The 16,250-nt window shown below is 42.0% G+C and overlaps 1 protein-coding gene across 1 annotated transcript in view; it reads right to left on the minus strand.

The window, feature by feature from the left end:
• Positions 1-16,250, minus strand: part of eml5 (EMAP like 5) — a 31,651-nt gene that overhangs the window by 3,920 nt on the left and 11,481 nt on the right. Inside the window, exons 5-33 of the mRNA XM_026354639.1 lie at positions 15,044-15,229; positions 14,364-14,499; positions 13,530-13,731; positions 13,059-13,196; positions 12,679-12,935; positions 12,303-12,515; positions 12,054-12,221; positions 11,070-11,176; positions 10,857-10,975; positions 10,502-10,688; positions 10,278-10,383; positions 9,791-9,884; positions 8,143-8,243; positions 7,836-8,029; positions 7,532-7,643; positions 7,261-7,388; positions 5,421-5,562; positions 5,158-5,310; positions 4,407-4,538; positions 4,205-4,293; positions 3,532-3,708; positions 3,194-3,395; positions 2,990-3,116; positions 1,939-1,947; positions 1,559-1,637; positions 1,137-1,266; positions 866-964; positions 574-594; positions 164-337 (exon numbers count right to left, since the gene is read on the minus strand). Of these exons, the coding sequence (XP_026210424.1) occupies positions 164-337; positions 574-594; positions 866-964; positions 1,137-1,266; positions 1,559-1,637; positions 1,939-1,947; positions 2,990-3,116; positions 3,194-3,395; positions 3,532-3,708; positions 4,205-4,293; positions 4,407-4,538; positions 5,158-5,310; positions 5,421-5,562; positions 7,261-7,388; positions 7,532-7,643; positions 7,836-8,029; positions 8,143-8,243; positions 9,791-9,884; positions 10,278-10,383; positions 10,502-10,688; positions 10,857-10,975; positions 11,070-11,176; positions 12,054-12,221; positions 12,303-12,515; positions 12,679-12,935; positions 13,059-13,196; positions 13,530-13,731; positions 14,364-14,499; positions 15,044-15,229 (3,982 nt within the window). The remainder of the gene's footprint in view (positions 1-163; positions 338-573; positions 595-865; positions 965-1,136; positions 1,267-1,558; positions 1,638-1,938; positions 1,948-2,989; positions 3,117-3,193; positions 3,396-3,531; positions 3,709-4,204; positions 4,294-4,406; positions 4,539-5,157; positions 5,311-5,420; positions 5,563-7,260; positions 7,389-7,531; positions 7,644-7,835; positions 8,030-8,142; positions 8,244-9,790; positions 9,885-10,277; positions 10,384-10,501; positions 10,689-10,856; positions 10,976-11,069; positions 11,177-12,053; positions 12,222-12,302; positions 12,516-12,678; positions 12,936-13,058; positions 13,197-13,529; positions 13,732-14,363; positions 14,500-15,043; positions 15,230-16,250) is intronic.

Here is a 16,250-nt window from a genome sequence, read left to right on the forward strand (position 1 = left end):
GTTGTGTATCGGCCCGCAAATAAAAGCTGAAATATTGCTGTTTTGTCTCATATTCATGTTTTGATGTCCTATAATCAAGATTTTTCAGTCTGCAGCAAAAATAAAGGAACTGGTCTCACTTTTCCAATACATTTGGAGAGGAGTGTGTATCATTGGCTCATACCTTCCTGCCACTTCCAGATGGTGATGGTATGTTCAGGGTCCAAGCCCACTGACAGCAGGAGTTTCCCTGTGGCACTGAAGCTGACAGAACAAACCCCACCGGAGTGGAAACAGCGTAGCACCGACAAAGTCTGCTTGGTCATGGCGTCCCAAACATGAATGGACGGAGACGTGGCTGAGGAAGAGACAAGGTAAATATGTGTGTTCAAATGGCATAAATACATGAATGATGTGACTTCTTGCTTATGGTTGATTGATTAAGATTGTTTATTGTTGGATTATCTTATAATGAACTAATGGACTGATAAGGCATCCAAGCCACTAGATGGCAGTGACATAAAGTATATGATCTATAAAAACAAAACAGGTTTTCTTTTTAGTTTAAAAAGATTAGTTTTGTTATGGTCTTACCTGACATGTCACCAGTATCACCTGAAATGAAAGGAAATTACATTAATTGATTGTAGTTCATTTTGGAAACGTGGTGTTTTGTCTATCAACAAAGCTTTGACTGTCAAATTTTTTACTTATTAAATTATATGAAAAATCAAATCAAAGTCATTTTAATCAATGCTGCAAGTGGCGTGGTTGCACAAAAGCAGCATACACGACCACCCAACAACTATTCACGTGTGCAAAAATGGTACAGGGAAGAAAAACGAGGCGGCTATTGACACAGGAGGTCAACTTCTCACAAACATACCTACTTGGCCAGTTGCCACCACGTTGGGGAATTTGGGATGTTGATTGATTGTTAGGCACAAAATGTCGTCACTGTGTTCTACATAGAAACTTTGGCAGGCTGTGAGAAAACACACCCATCCCACACACACACACACACACACACACACACACACACAGACGCGCCGCATACAAATATAAAATGAAATACTGTATTATTACCATACATGTTTGTTTTTTAAGTGACACTCAGTAACACAGTCTGCCTTCAAGACTGTCCTCTGTCTACTTACAGGTCGTCAAGTTGAGCACGATGCCAACAGAGGCCGTGTGGTAGATGATGTCCGCCCCCTCGTTCAGGTAGTGCACGTTGTTTCGGCAGTCATTGCCACGGTAACCAAAAACCAGCTCCAACACAAGGTCCTGTGGGAGAATCAGAAAAGGACAGGCAGAGAGTAAGAAAGGTCGACGCCATGACAACTAAGATGTTCAGAGCTGAACATCATTATTCGATTAGAGCATCATCAGAGTCCCCGGAGAGGCTGTCTGGACACAGTAAGAGCACACACCGACTTCAGCTGAAATAATCACATTAGAAACCAGCATTTTGAATCTTTTTCTTCTCAGAGTCAGAGATTAACCTCCTGATTGCATTAAGTTCACCATCTGTATGTATCTATTAGTTTGTTGTGTTTTGGTGAGGATGAGGTTTTACCTCTATAGGTCTCTTCTTTTTACCAACATTGTTGGTCTGCAGCTTCTCCGGCTGTGGTAGCGCTCTGCTGACTGGAGGCCTGAAATAAACAGTCGGCATAAGAGGGCGACTGTGGAGCTATGTTTAATGCTGATCATTATAATGACGATGATTATGATAACATGTCACTCTTTAATTTACTGAATGCTACATAACATTTTTCCATGAGTCTCTGCAAACATTTTATTTATTTACATGCTTTTCTGCAATAATCATCAAGGCGGGATAAAATAAATATTGTAAAGGATCACAAGGCAGGACGTGAAAAGGGAAACAGGCACACCAAGATATCGGTTTATCAATAAACTACAAATTTGTAAAGGAAGCAGAAAGTGACTTACCTGGACCCTCTTTATGGCAGCAATAACAAAAAGAAAGCAACAATTAGAAAAATGTTACACACAGTGCTCACGGCTTCCCGGTAGACATGCTGAGGACAAGAAATGCAGGAGTCAGCATTGTGTAACCATAACAGCCAAAGTTAATTTCTATGACAACTGCTGCCCAGAAGATGCTGCATTGATAATATAACCCAAAGTCTGTGACACCATTTCATATTTAAATTATGATGGGAATTTGGATAATGTTTGTAATTATCCATATAAAAGAAAACCTTTAATGTTTTAATGTTTTTAATAATTTAAGAGGTGAAGGTAAAACCAACAGATTTTCATTATGTAATTTCAGTCAGCCAATATTAAAAACACATTTTACTCACTTAGATTTTATTGTACTGACTACTAAAGTAAATTCAATTTCAGCTCTAATTTAGCTTTTAGTTCCAAATTGTCAAGCCAGACAGAACAGGAGCTCATTAGCAAGTGAATTAACACAAAAAACTGTGTCATAATTTAGAAGAGAAGAAAAAAAAAAAGTGGATCATTATTGAATAACATGGACCTTTACCAAGGGAATTTCAGTGATATGTTAGGAACCCAAACGTAACTGTTACTATCTCGAGTCATGATGTTCTTAATTTTTGCTATTTTGAAGTTAGCACAGAGACTACAACAAACTTGCTTTAGTCAGATAAGTGCTTTACACTGTCTCTATACACTTTCAATACTACATAATCTGTTGTGCAAACTCACATGAACACAAACTTACCTGACAACCCCTTGTCTTCAAGTAGAATTAAAGAACGAAGCAGGATTATGACAGATGGACAGCCATTAAAGGAAAGAAGAGAAGCAGAAAAGGCTGAGTTATTTCAAAGGGGCAGGGTCAGGGCGAGAGTTGCGCACAGGAAAAGAAAAGATATGCTGACTAAAGAAGACAGGACTGGTTTTATCTTGAAGCAGACGCTCTGTTGAACTATAAAATTCCTAAAGCGGCTCAGCTGAACCTATCTAAGCATTTGCAAGGGCTCTCCACAGCTTCATCTGGAAATACCTTTCATCGACAGAGGGCTCTTTCAGCTGCAAGTGGGGTTTCACACCCGTCATCGGTCGCATGTTGGTGGATAAGGCCTTGATGGTGTAGTTGATCTCGTTCTCTCTCGTCACATCACTGTCATAACCTGATTAAAAGGAGATTTACAAAGTCATTTTCTTAGCAACAGAAACATTTGGCAAATAGATGAGACTTCTCTCTCACCTCCATCATCCTCGCTTTCAATGTCTGACTCCTCACTGTCACACAGTTTGAATTCCCGGTGGCCTTCGGGCTCATGAGCCCAGATCATGAGGCACGTGTCTCCCCCACCCACTGTTACCAAGAGGCTATCGTCATGAGTCCATCGCACATTGGTAACATGTGTACTGTGGGCCACATAACGTTTGAACTTTGCGTACTTCCCCTAGGACAGGGAGACAACATTTATTTAACACTTCTGACATTAACACAGAATTAACATAACATTTGCATAAATCTTTAAACCTAAGCCTTGAGTCATGAGACACTGAAGCAGGACAGTATCAAGAGCAGCAAACTACCTTGACAGGGTATCTGAAGAGCTTGACGTATCCCAAGTCATCTCCTGTTGCAAGCACCTTCCTGTCATTACTGAGGCAGGCAGCAGTCACCTCAGTGACTTCACTGATCACAGGCCAGATGCCCTCGACAGACGTTCCCAGGACACATGTCCATGTGCTCCAGTCAATCTTTTCTACCTGAACCCGGTGAGGACAAAAAAGTAAAGATTTACATTTATAACAAAAACTGCTTCACAAAAAAGTCATTAAATATCAAAGACGAGCAACAAAACTGAACGCAAAGGCTTCACTGTGAAGAGCCTGACAGCCAGTGAGGAGAGGCAGAAACACTGCAGCACAATAAACATGCTGCTTGTGAGTGAGTGAAAAGATATATTAAAATGATAATGGGTAATAGAGGACAAGGGACTCCACTGAGACATGACCCAGCAGCATCTATCATCTCTGACCCTTATCTTCTTAATACATTATGTGTCTTGTCTGAATGTCACACTGTATAAAGGAGACCCTAAACACTAGCCCACTTCCACTGCCAAAATTAGAATGATACTGGTGAAAAGTGGGCCGTGTTAATGCTTCACTGCCCTTCCAAGCCTCCTGTGATCCCGTGGGGAAAATGTGGGCCAACAGCACCATAACCACGGCTGTTCCTGTGCATTTTCTCGCTGCTTACCTCGGTAGCCGGGATGGTTTGCCTTTTGCCTCGAGGAGCTTCGAAAAAAAACTGCTCTTTTGCACCTGTGTTGACTTGAAGTAGTTTTCCTGCAAGGAGGAATAAGCCCCAATGATTTGTAGTGGTTAACTGTGTTTAACATACTGAAACTAGAATTTGTAACGATCTACTGAAATAAAAGCATATAAGGAAGCATGTTTACCTCTCTTGTCCCAGTCCAGATGGGTAATGTAGTTGAGGCATCCTTTGCACACTCCGACACGTTTACTGCTCATTACGTTGTAAATATCAACAAACGTGTCTCCTGATGCTACAGCAAGGTACTTCCCAGCACCTGAGCCAACAAAAGAGAGTTAGTCCTCAGAGGATGCATTGTAATGACTTCCGTGATCCCCTGCACATCACAGCTAGCGCCACTAGCAGGTCAGTGTTTTAATAATAAAACGTATGAACATATCAGATGGACGGGCATTGGTTTGTTTCTTAAACGATGTGTTTTCCTCAAATAGCACAGCACACATTTGAAATGTATGTGTGGTTGTGAGCACTGCATGCCTCTCTGCAGTGACTGCTAGACAGGCTCTCAGGGATTCGCGGGTATTGGGTTGAGAAATAGGATCCTGAGCATCGTGGATTAAGGCTAAGTGGCCAGGAGAAAGAGAGTTTAGTTTCTTGTTCTCTCTTTGTCCGCCCCAACTGTTTCTCATTCCTCTCTTGCTGTCTCTCTGTCTGGCCTTATTAGAGAAAGCCATTAATTTGGGTCAGGCCTGCAGCAATAGCTCCCTGACTCACAGTGGGAAAGAAATACATATACCTGCTCAACTTCTGCACAGCATCGTACATAAACTCAGATCCTATGAAGGGCACAATGATTTTAGAGGCCTATTAACTTCTCACACAGGAACTGATAAGAGTTTTGTACTGTTAAAGGACTGCGGAGATGAAGACCAGACCTGGTGAGAATCTGATATCAGAGATGATATCCTTCCGATGATGGAAGGACACCAGGTCCTCCAGGGTGTCTGCATTCACAATAAGGAAGCTGCCGTCATTCAGGCCCACCGCCAAGGCTTTGCCGTCAGGGGAGAAGCAACAGCAACGGCTGCCTGTGGAGGACAGCATATTTGATAAAGCGACCAGTGCGCTTCCTGTCAGGCAGACAGCAGATGAGATAAAGGAAATATGCTCATATGTTGGCGTTTGAGCGGTGACTCACCTTTCCTGAGCTTGCGTACAGCAAGCATGCAGTGGCTGGGTGAAAGGTCCCATATGCGAAGGGTTTTGTCATCGCTGACGGTGGCACAGAGAGGGAGATGGGGATGAGTGGCCAGGCCCCACACTTCACCCTCCATGTGACCCTGCAGACAGATACAACAGCATAAATACTTTATTTACTGTTGCTCAAACAAACATCAATAAAAGATGAAAGAAGAAAACAAATGTACTTAATATGAATATTCGGTTTTTTGTTGTATATATATTTTTACCGTAGCTTAAAAGCACTTTTTTTTTTTTAGATGAGGCTAAATTTGCTTCTGTAATCAATATATTAGTTAAACAATCCAGGATTTGTTTACATACACATAAGAAATTATTACAAAATGTGATATTATCATTAAAAAAAAAAAGAAATCAACAGATCGGGGTGGACAGTGCACATGACTGCGATTGAATGAGTGCATGTAGCGTACACCAAGAAAACAGTACAAGCCTGAACGCTCAACGATTACAGTGAGGGGACGCGATGGCTCTGTTATGCTGTGGAGGCATTTTGCTGGTATAATTTGGGTCAGCTTGTCCCCTCGGAGAGAAGGGTCACTGCAAATCAATACAAAGTTGTTCTGGGTTATCGCTTTATAAAGCATCTCTATTGTGATGGGAGTGGTCTCTTCCAGGATGACAGTGCCCCCATCCATAGGCCTCGAGGCATCACTGAATGGTTTGAAGAGTATGAAAGTGAATAGTGTCCTCTCACAGTCAACAGACCTTAACCTAGCTGATGTGAAAAAGTGCTCTCTACCACCATCATCAATGCCAAATGAGAGAATATCTTTTGGAAGAATGGTGCTTCATGCCAAGGAGCCCTGAAGCTGTTCTGGCGGCACATGCTGGCCCAACACTTTACTAAGCACTGAATCAAGATAACCTCTGGATCGGTCTCTCATGAATAGCTCACATTACAGTATGAGAACCTGTCAGCAGGCATATGGGATATAGCAGGGTGACTGCAGAATTAAATTAACAATCTCACCTTCACCGTTTATAACTGTCTCCTCTGTGAATCTGCACTGTTGTGTAAAATAGATAGTAATCACACTGAACAGCTATGCTGATAGCGTTGCAGACCAAAGAATGGACATGCATCCAGTACTGCTCACTGCTTTCCTAAGCAAATCCTCTACATTATATTTATTTTCTGCAGATATATATCACATTTACACAAATCCTAGTGTATAGATAAAACAATGTGACATCAGTCCTGACACCCATTACCTCACTAAACACGCCACCTCCCTAACATAACAGCTATTTTTAGGTACATTTTCTACCATTCAGACAGCAACTGCTCTTTATTCATTTAAGTGCAATAGTGAAAAATAACTCACACACACTCGAAGCCTGCTTTAGGTAAGACACTATCATATTCAGTGCACCTGGATTAAATGATGTTCCATGTTAACAAATTTGTTAATTCAAAGTGCAATGTTATTCTTAGACTGGGCTATAAACACACCACCGAGGCAAAGCTTTCAGTGTTCACTCCTGTATGCACATGTAAAAAACTTGATTTAAAAAAAGCAAACAAAATGTCCACTGTAATGTCAGCCACATATTTAATGAGTCATCAACCTTTCAAATCTTTACTAACTTGGGAAATGTTCACCCCCACTATGGCTGTCACCTTGCAGACTACCAGCTCATCATACTGCAGAAAAAGCAAACTTACTCATGTGTACCATATGTGAGATGGTGACACACAGGCTGTATCTGATTTACTGTATATCATTACAGTAGATGCATGACAGTTCTTGGGGTTATTTTTATCGTTATCTTACCTGGACCAGTAGAGTGATGGGTCCACTCTTGTCCACCTCCAAGATCTCACCATTCTTGGTCCCCACTAAGATGTGGCCGTGGCCTAGAGATATGGCACGTATGGAGGGATTGTCCTCCAAGAGCAACCCTGTAGAGTTGATTAATTATGGCATAGATTTGGAGCCAGGGCACTGGAGGAACACTTAATTTGATCTAAAAGCACTGTACTATTTATCTGGAGCTACACAAGTATAAGTGGATGGCAATTGAGAACACAGTGACTTTTTTTACCTTTAGAGCCCGGAGCCAGGACTGCTCTTTTGATGGCGTAGGTCTTGAGGCATCTCTCAAAAGTGTCATCCCACAGAGCTACTATTCCATCCTTTCCTCCGGTCACAAACCCCTGCACAGAAATGTATTGGCACATTTAAAGCTGCAATGATCCTCTGCTGATTGAAGATTACACTAAGAGAACAGGAGGATGTGGCAAAAAGGTTTTGAAATTCTGCTATTCATTCACCGTTCTGACATTTTTCTCACAAAAAAGTTGTCACCGATCAGTCAAAGAAGACTTTACTCTGGATTTGTGACATACCTTTTCCAGAGCGTGCATACTGAAAACAGGACCATCATGAGCTTTGACGGTCTTAATCAGGAACATGTCTCTCCAGATGCAAATGTCCCCTGTGCATGTGCCTGAAAACACCATCTCCTCCGACCAGCCGTACACCGCACACATCATAGTCTCGGTCTTCCCCATGTTCCCCTTGCGTCCAATTAGCCCGCCGCCTGGAAGAGAAGCAGACAGTCAGCTCACAGTGAAATGTGTCACAGCTAACACAGAGTTCTGCTTGTTAGAGTTACTTCAGTGATAATAATAATAATAAAAGTTGGGGTCTTACCAGCTTTATGCCAAAACTTCATATGTTTCACACCAGCTGTGATGAGCTTGTCAGGCAGGTAGGGATTTATTTTGACAACGAATATCTTATCCTTGCTTCCTCTGAAAAACCAGTTGCACAAATAAAAACATGGAATATGTCTATTTTTATGCAGTCATACACACTATACCTTGACGTTTTACCTTCACTAACACTCACTGGCCACATTAGGTACACCTGCACAATCTAATGCATCCAATACAGTGGTTATTCTACTAGTGAAGGGTTATACAAGGTCTCTGTTTTTGTTGAAACTGTCAGAAAGGTGAAAATTATACTATATGTTTATTATGAAGTGATAGTGGTACAATCAGATAAAGAATTCGACTTTGTGTAACAATCTTGTTGATTTTGCTTACACAATATGAACATTAAGAATCAGTAGCTGATCCTTAAAGTTCAAATTGTTGCCCTTTGCAGCATTAGCCTCAGCCTCGGTGAAGCTAGAGAAACATTATGCCCCTCTCCTCCCTCTTTGTTTCCTTGCTTTGTCCTTCTTTAGTGTTTCTCCAACCTCTCCCAGCTAAAGACAAGACAGTGGTGGTATTCGACCCAGGCTCTGTTAGGCCCCATTTCCCTCTTTCTGCCTCACTGCACTGCCCACCACGCTCTGCAAGGGAGATTAGAGCAGCTCCAAGCTATCCCTGAGCTGCAAAAAGGGCCTTACATACAACACACAGGAGACCAACCCGCATTGCACTGCTCCAAACTAGCCAGAGGGGATTTCAATGGAGTAGATGCTAAATATGAAGTAGGATGAGCAACAAAGCAAAAGCGAAGATATTTTGGGATTCGGACGTTTTCCAGTTATGGTTCATTTTGACTTCCTGTTTATATAATTTTACCTGCCGTGAAATTGAAAATCATTTATGTAAAATAAAAAACACATCTTATGCTTTACAGCAATTCATAATGCAGGTCTGGTAATATAATCCGCTTGCATCAACTGTACATGGTGCCTGGTGTGTGTGTGTCCCATTACTGGTCTCACATATCATTTACATCCAATGTACATAGTGACAGTTTGCATCATTGTCTGCATAGGAAGTTTTCTTGTGTTGCCCTTTTAAGCTATAAAACTATGCTTAGTTTTAATGGTCAAATTATGTAAAATGTGTGCGATTGCTTTTTCTACTTCACAGTTATAACTTAATCTTTTGAATTATTCAACCATTTTAACAAACCATTTATTTGTACCTAGGAAAACAGCGTATGTCTTTACATGTTTTTCTTTGTGAAAATTTATCAGGATGAAGTTCATGGATGATGTAAATTAAAAGTAATTCTCTTTAATTATGGATCTATAGCTGAGGCCCTAGGGTAAACTCCCACTCTAACCATTCAGACAGGATGAAGTGTTGCAGTGAAGCAGCTTCATAATCTACAGTAAAAGATAAATCTCCTTTCCCCTCCTCCATCAATCACACTGTCATCCCAGCACAGCAAAGTAGCTTCAATTAAATCCTCATCTATAAAGGTCCATATTTAAACTAGAGGAGCTCAAATAGTCTTTAGAATGAATAGAAAGGTTTGTCAAAGGAAAAGCAGCTGCTGTGTGCTGAAAGACTGTTCTGCATCCATGTAAACACTATAATATGACTCTACTAACCGCATAGCAGAGAGCTTCTCTCCCTTCCTCCAGTCCCATAGCATTATAGTGTGGTTGTCGTCCAGGCCGACCGAGGCGAGGCGTTTGCCATCCGCTGTGGTGGGAAAACCAAAACCATTAAGGATTACACAGACAGAGCCAGGCCCCGCTTTAGTTCACTGAAGTTTGGTCCTTGTTAGCAACATGAAAGTAGCCTTGTGGGTTTGATCAATGGTAGGTGATTCAGTGACGTTCAGATCACTGAGCCGTGTCTGCCTAGAGCCAATTAATGGCAGTGAGATGAATAGCTCTACCTGTCAGACCCCTGCAACTAAGAGACGGCAAAAAGAGATTTTTAAGCATTGCCTTAGAATTTCAAAGAATGATTTTGTTTCCCTGTGAATGCAGGGAGTCTGGAAGCATTTGTGAATATAAAAAGATGGCTATCACAAATTGTTTTTTGAAAGGTGAATAAAAACTAGTCTGGGAAACTGGTAGTGGATGTTACCAGAAAAGTCCAGCGCACACACTCCGAGTTGGTGGAAACCCTTTAATACGGACATGGGTTTTAACGTTTCTGTGTCCCATATGTGGATGGAGGACTCCCTGCCGACCTAAACAAACAAAAACATTAAAAGTCTCTGCTTCATTAAATTCATTTCTACTAGAGGTTTGACAGCAAGGAATCTCAAGAAACAGAAAAACTAAATTTTGTATAATACTGGCAGCTACCTGGCCTGTTGCCACAAAGTCCTTGAGTGGATGTATAGCCAGACACAAGATGTCATCATCATGCCCCATATAGAAACGCTGGGTATTCTGCTGTCTGTTATACACAATCCCAACGGCAGCTACATGGTAGACGATCTCCCCGGTCTGGGTGTAGAACAGGTTACTCCTGCAATCGTAGCCTCTGTAGCTGCACACAAAAGAACACTGCAGATTTAGAGAAGTAAAGAAGACCATACTAAGGACTTTAAAAAATGAGTCTGCAATTAAGATAATGTTGGCTCATTTAAATTCATCTTTCAATATCTGCCTTGTAATTAGAAATTCCCTCAGTTATGATATTACAGATTTTGCCTACCCATGAACGAAGTGCAGCTTCACCCCGCTCCCTGGTGCCCGCTCTCTCTTTTTCATGGCTGTCACTCTCTGTTTCTCTTTGCATTGCTCTTTGAGCTGAGGTAGATCTTCTTTATAAACCTGGGTGCACATAGAAAAGTGTGGCCTGTCTCTGCTTTCAGTAAACCTTAGGATTTCATGGACAGATTTTTTTTTTCAGAGATTAGTTCCAAACCTGCCGTCGATACGTAAGCTGTGTCTCCTGCTCGATTTCGGAGTCCATCTCGGGTACGTCTGACTGATCAGAGTCTGACTCTTCACTGTTAGAGTCTGCCAAGGTCTCTGCAGGCAGAAACATGGTTGCATAGCTCAGCATTACAATGCTTCCCTGCCTCAAAATTAGACAAATATCCCACTGCACACACTAATAAAAGACACTGCAACATGTTACAGGAGAAGTGAGGGTCAATCATGTAATAAAACTGTGACATCTCCTATTTATCACACAGTCATGCTTCACAGTGACATTGCGCAAGACAAATATATTAAAATGCTGATGCTGCACAGTAAGGCTGTGCCAAGACAAGGCAATAAACTGAACTGGCGGCTAAGTGCAGCTACTCACAAAATCCATTAGGAAAATTAAAAGGAAAGACATTTAGTATGCGCTTTATTTTCAGAAAGCACAACTGCGCTCTGTGTCTGGAAAAAAAAATGATTCGGGAATGACAATGCATTAATACTTTCAAAGCTTCATTCACTTTTATTGGAGTTGTCTTAATTAATGTGATGGCTGTTCCTTTGCAGAGCTTTACAGAAATGAGTGTTCATGAAAAAACTATGGGAAGGGCAATCCACTACTATCAATTGGTCTCCTGTGGTTTAGTACAATATGTACATGAGGCTAGTGAGAGCAGTATGGTGCACACATTATGTAGTACGTGCAAATAATGAGGAATATTATGTATCACTAAAAATAATGTTCTTTAAAGAAATTTCACTCCACACATCAAAATTCCCCTCAGGGTTCCCTCGTAAGCCTAATTTGATAATGTCTTGCTGGCAGGAGCCACTGATTTTGTGAAATAAGTAATATCAGTAAAGCAAGTCACAGAAAGTGACATTATAATACACCACTGCAATTTTACTAAATATACTGAGCAGAATATAAAATGTCAAATATTGATATTTATAGAGATGGAACAGAGTATGGTCTCACCTTGTGGTGCTATATGCAGAGCTTCTTTAGACTTTCTTTCAGGAACAAATTTCCACTGGAACACTGAGTGATCGGCACCACCAATAGTTATGACCCACTGGTAGTCATGTGACCATCTAGCGTTGGTTATGTGGGCTGAGTGACCTAAGTACTTTTTAAACTTTGCTCCTAAATGCAAGAAGAAACAAATGAGTAAGACACAGATCAGAGCATATGTTCTTCAATATTAATACTAAAGTTCTTCTTTACCTTTTTTTACACATGGATACCGTAAAAGCTTGACCAATCCGTAGTCATCAGCTGTTACTAAGACTTGATTGTTGAAGTTGGCATCCACAGAGTTGATGTCATTGATATCTGAGTACTTGGGCCATATTCCGTTCACCTCAGGCCCTAACACACATGTCCATGAAGCCCACTGTACCAGCTTCAGCTCCTCCCTGTTAGTCACCTCCTTCCCACCTGAAGCCAAGAAAGAGACATTTGAGCTCACAGAGTAGCTATGCGATAATCTTACATCCTAGACACTCCCCTCTTTGTTTGGCTTAATATTTCTTCAATATAAGTAAGTGAAATAACAGTAATTCAGCTGGGAGCACAGCAAATCTGACTGATTTGTACTTACTTGGCATTCTAAAGAAGAGCCTCCTGCCGCTGCCGTCATTTATCTGCAGGTACTTGCTGTCTGTGGACCAGTCCATGTGTGTGATGAAGCTGCTGGAGCCGATGCACTCGCCCACTTTCTTGTACCTCTGCACCACACCATAGATGTCAACAGAGTTATCGTTGGAGCCAACAGCCAAATGAGCCCCATCAGGGGAATACTTTAACTCATGGATGGCCTCCTTCCTGTCCTTGATGTGGACCACCTCTGTCATATCTCTGAAGGGAAGCAAAGAAACATAGCTTGGACCAAAAGCTATTTTGGATAGAAAAGCACTTGATCATAGCATTCATTCAATGAGGATTGAAATTTCCTCTTTTCCCTTTGAATTGTGTACCCACCTGACTCTTAGCACGGTGAATGAGCCATCCTTCATTCCCAGCGCCAGGTGAATGCCATCAGTGCTCACAGCTGCACAGCGAATAGGCTCCTCCATGTTGCAGCGGGCTATTAGTGCATGATCTATAAGGCTCCATATCCTTTAGACACAGAAGAGCAGGGCAAATGAAGATAAAAAGCAGTGATGAGATTACAATGGATCAAACAATCAGAGCACAGATCCAATCAGAGAGATTGTCTGCAAGTACAAAATGAAAAGTTGATGGTGTTTGTGGTGTCTGTCTTTTATTTGAGTAATGGTAGCATACTGATTTGACTGAGACTGTTTCTGCCAGCGTTTCATTATTCTAATTGAACTATGCATTCCCATTTCTAAAGCAAATGTGGTAAAATTACCCTTCATTCATCACTTGTAACCTATTTTACGACGAGAAACTGTGAGTCACGTTTTATAAACTGAGATTAAACCTCACCTGACTGAGCGGTCATCACTTCCTGTGATGGCCAGAGGCTTGGTGGGGTGAACAGCGAGTGCCCACAGCTCACCCTCACAATGACCCTGCATGATGAGAAACGGTTTGTTGCGGTCATGGACAACCACCTCGAAGATCTCACTGTCCTGCGTGCCCACGAGAATGTGATCTCCCCTCCAACACACGCTCCGCACAGACAGCCCTATCAAAAACACACACACACACACATATGTACACTTAAAATCATGTACAAATGTAAAGAAAACATGCTAACATGAAAGCCGACAGACATTTGCCAAACAGGAATAATAAAACAGGTGATGATAGTCACCTGCAGGCTGTCTAGGACGAAGATTTTAACAGGAAGTACAATGACAGCACATGTTTTCAAGCCAATCTGCAACTGACTCTGGGTAATACAGCGAGACCAGGATGGAAGAAGCATGTGCTGTATACATATGTAGACATGACATCTGCATACAGTGTAAAACTGCAACAGAGCTTGGACTAACAACAAGAGGAACAGCAGAACAACGTGCAGACTGCTACAAACAGACTGACGTAGTTGTCAGTGCTGCCCTCAGTGACTTTACCCACCTCGGCCATTTTCACCTCTAGCTACTGTTAGGTCCAAGATTACAATTAAAGGACATGGAGAAAATAGAGGACAAGAAAGAAAATGTTAGTAAGGACAACAGAAGTGGCACAAAGAACGTGACAGGGTGTTATTTCTGTAGATTTATACAGTTCTTCCAGTGCCTCAAGAGATGACCATTTGGCCTGTAACCTTCCAGTACTCAGATTAAAGGGGAAAAGGAGGCTGTTTGACATCACCTTTATATCCTTGGTCTGTTTCCCTGAGATCAATGACAGTAATTGGTTTGAAGTTAAGGTCCCACAGCCGGACACAGCCGTCTCTGCCTCCGGTGGCGAAGCCCTCTTCACAGGCATTCATGCTGAAAATCCCTGACTGGAGGAAATGACAGACTGTCAGAGAAGATCTGCACAATAAATGAGCAACGACAGATGAGCCCAAGCTACAAACCACCTAGTGCTCTGCTCTTCCAGGCATTTGTTTAACAGGGCTTTCACAATTCCAAACATGCTGCTGGCTCCAAGATAACACAGAAATAGGTAACGGGAGGTGTCATTTTTTCATTATTGCTGGAAAGCTTTACTGATGGCCTCATTTGTCCTACACTTACTGTATTTGCAGGGAAGAGCCCCGCACAGAGAGGCATTCGTGAGCACCAAAAGCAGAAATGAACATGTACTGTAGTTGTTATCCCATCCCCCATCCAACAATTCCCCTCACCCAGCTGTTGATCCCGTAGATATAATTTAATCCTTTGGAGCAAAAGGCTGATCCTTTTTTACTGAGCAGAATCAAACAAAGCCAGCATGCATTGCTTCAGTCCTGGTTAAGTTTACTAGATGCTTTAAATTAGGTTCTTCTGTATATGGTGCAGTAGGAAAGGCAGAATCACAAAACGCCCTTCATCTTATCAACTTACCCCATGGGCTCCTTGCACTGTCCTCATCAGATTGATCCCTTTCCACACATAGATGTCACCATTCAAGGCACCTGAATATGTAACCTCATCCTTGGCGCAGGCCAGGCAGAGGATAGTTTGGAGATCCCCCGTTTTGCCAAAAACACCACGTTTAGGTGTGAGGGCATTACCACATAAGCTCCAAAACTGCAAACAAAAACAGAAAGAGTGAAAGAGTATGGTGGCTAATAATCCCCTGTGTAATCCTGTCCTAAAAGCGCAAATGGACAATTATGCAGCATTTGGAAACAACAGAGTGGAAATCATCACACACAGAGTCCATTGACAACAAGTACATACACAGACCTTGAAAGAAAGAAAAGTCAAATTCAAATGCTGCCCCCTTTTCCTCCATATGTGACACTGGGAACTCTTGCACCCACCTGATCAGCATGCACAGACGAACAGGCACATGCATGCATACACACAGACTCATTATTTATGAACAAGGTCATTTGAATGTGTGGACATGGCCGCGTCTGAGGGCTAAATCCATCAAAGACAGGAGGAGAGAGCGAAAGAGAGACGCTCTGTCTGCATGGAGATGAGATCACAGCGAGAAAGGGCATCTTAAATGATGAGACATGGCTGCACGTGAAACTGAGACACACTCATCACTGGTAAGCAGCAGGAAAATGACACACTGAAAAGAAGGATTTAATTGGTTCACTGCAAATACACACTAATGTAAATACTATAAACTATTGTAGTCCTGGAGAGAAAAGAAAATGTAGCTGATGGTTTGCTGTTTTTGCCTGAACAATAAATTATCTGCAGAGGCTTGACACTCACAGAATGACCAAATGAGCTCCTCAACAGCGACAGCCATTAACCAGACATCATATCCTCAGTAACACCTATCCGCCCGACTGATACGGCTTCTGTGTGCTAACAGGAGGGATCGATTATCAGAGACAGGCATCGCAGCCTCAGATCCAGCCCTGCCATTTAACATCTGAGGCTTGTACGCACCTCAGCATGACACTTAGGAGCTCCTAATCCTGAACTCCCAACTGAGCTTTGAGAAAGTATGAGCATGTGTGTGAGCTTTCTTAGTGTCGTAGCTAAGGGTTAAGCAGTGAAGGTCATAGGTGTGTGAGGAATGTGTGAAAGATGAAATGTGTCAAGTGCCAGACATGTGAAGGGGGAGTAAGGTGGGTTTATGGTC

The sequence above is a fragment of the Anabas testudineus genome, chromosome 12 (assembly GCF_900324465.2).
Source record: "Anabas testudineus chromosome 12, fAnaTes1.2, whole genome shotgun sequence".
NCBI classification, from domain to species: domain Eukaryota; kingdom Metazoa; phylum Chordata; class Actinopteri; order Anabantiformes; family Anabantidae; genus Anabas; species Anabas testudineus.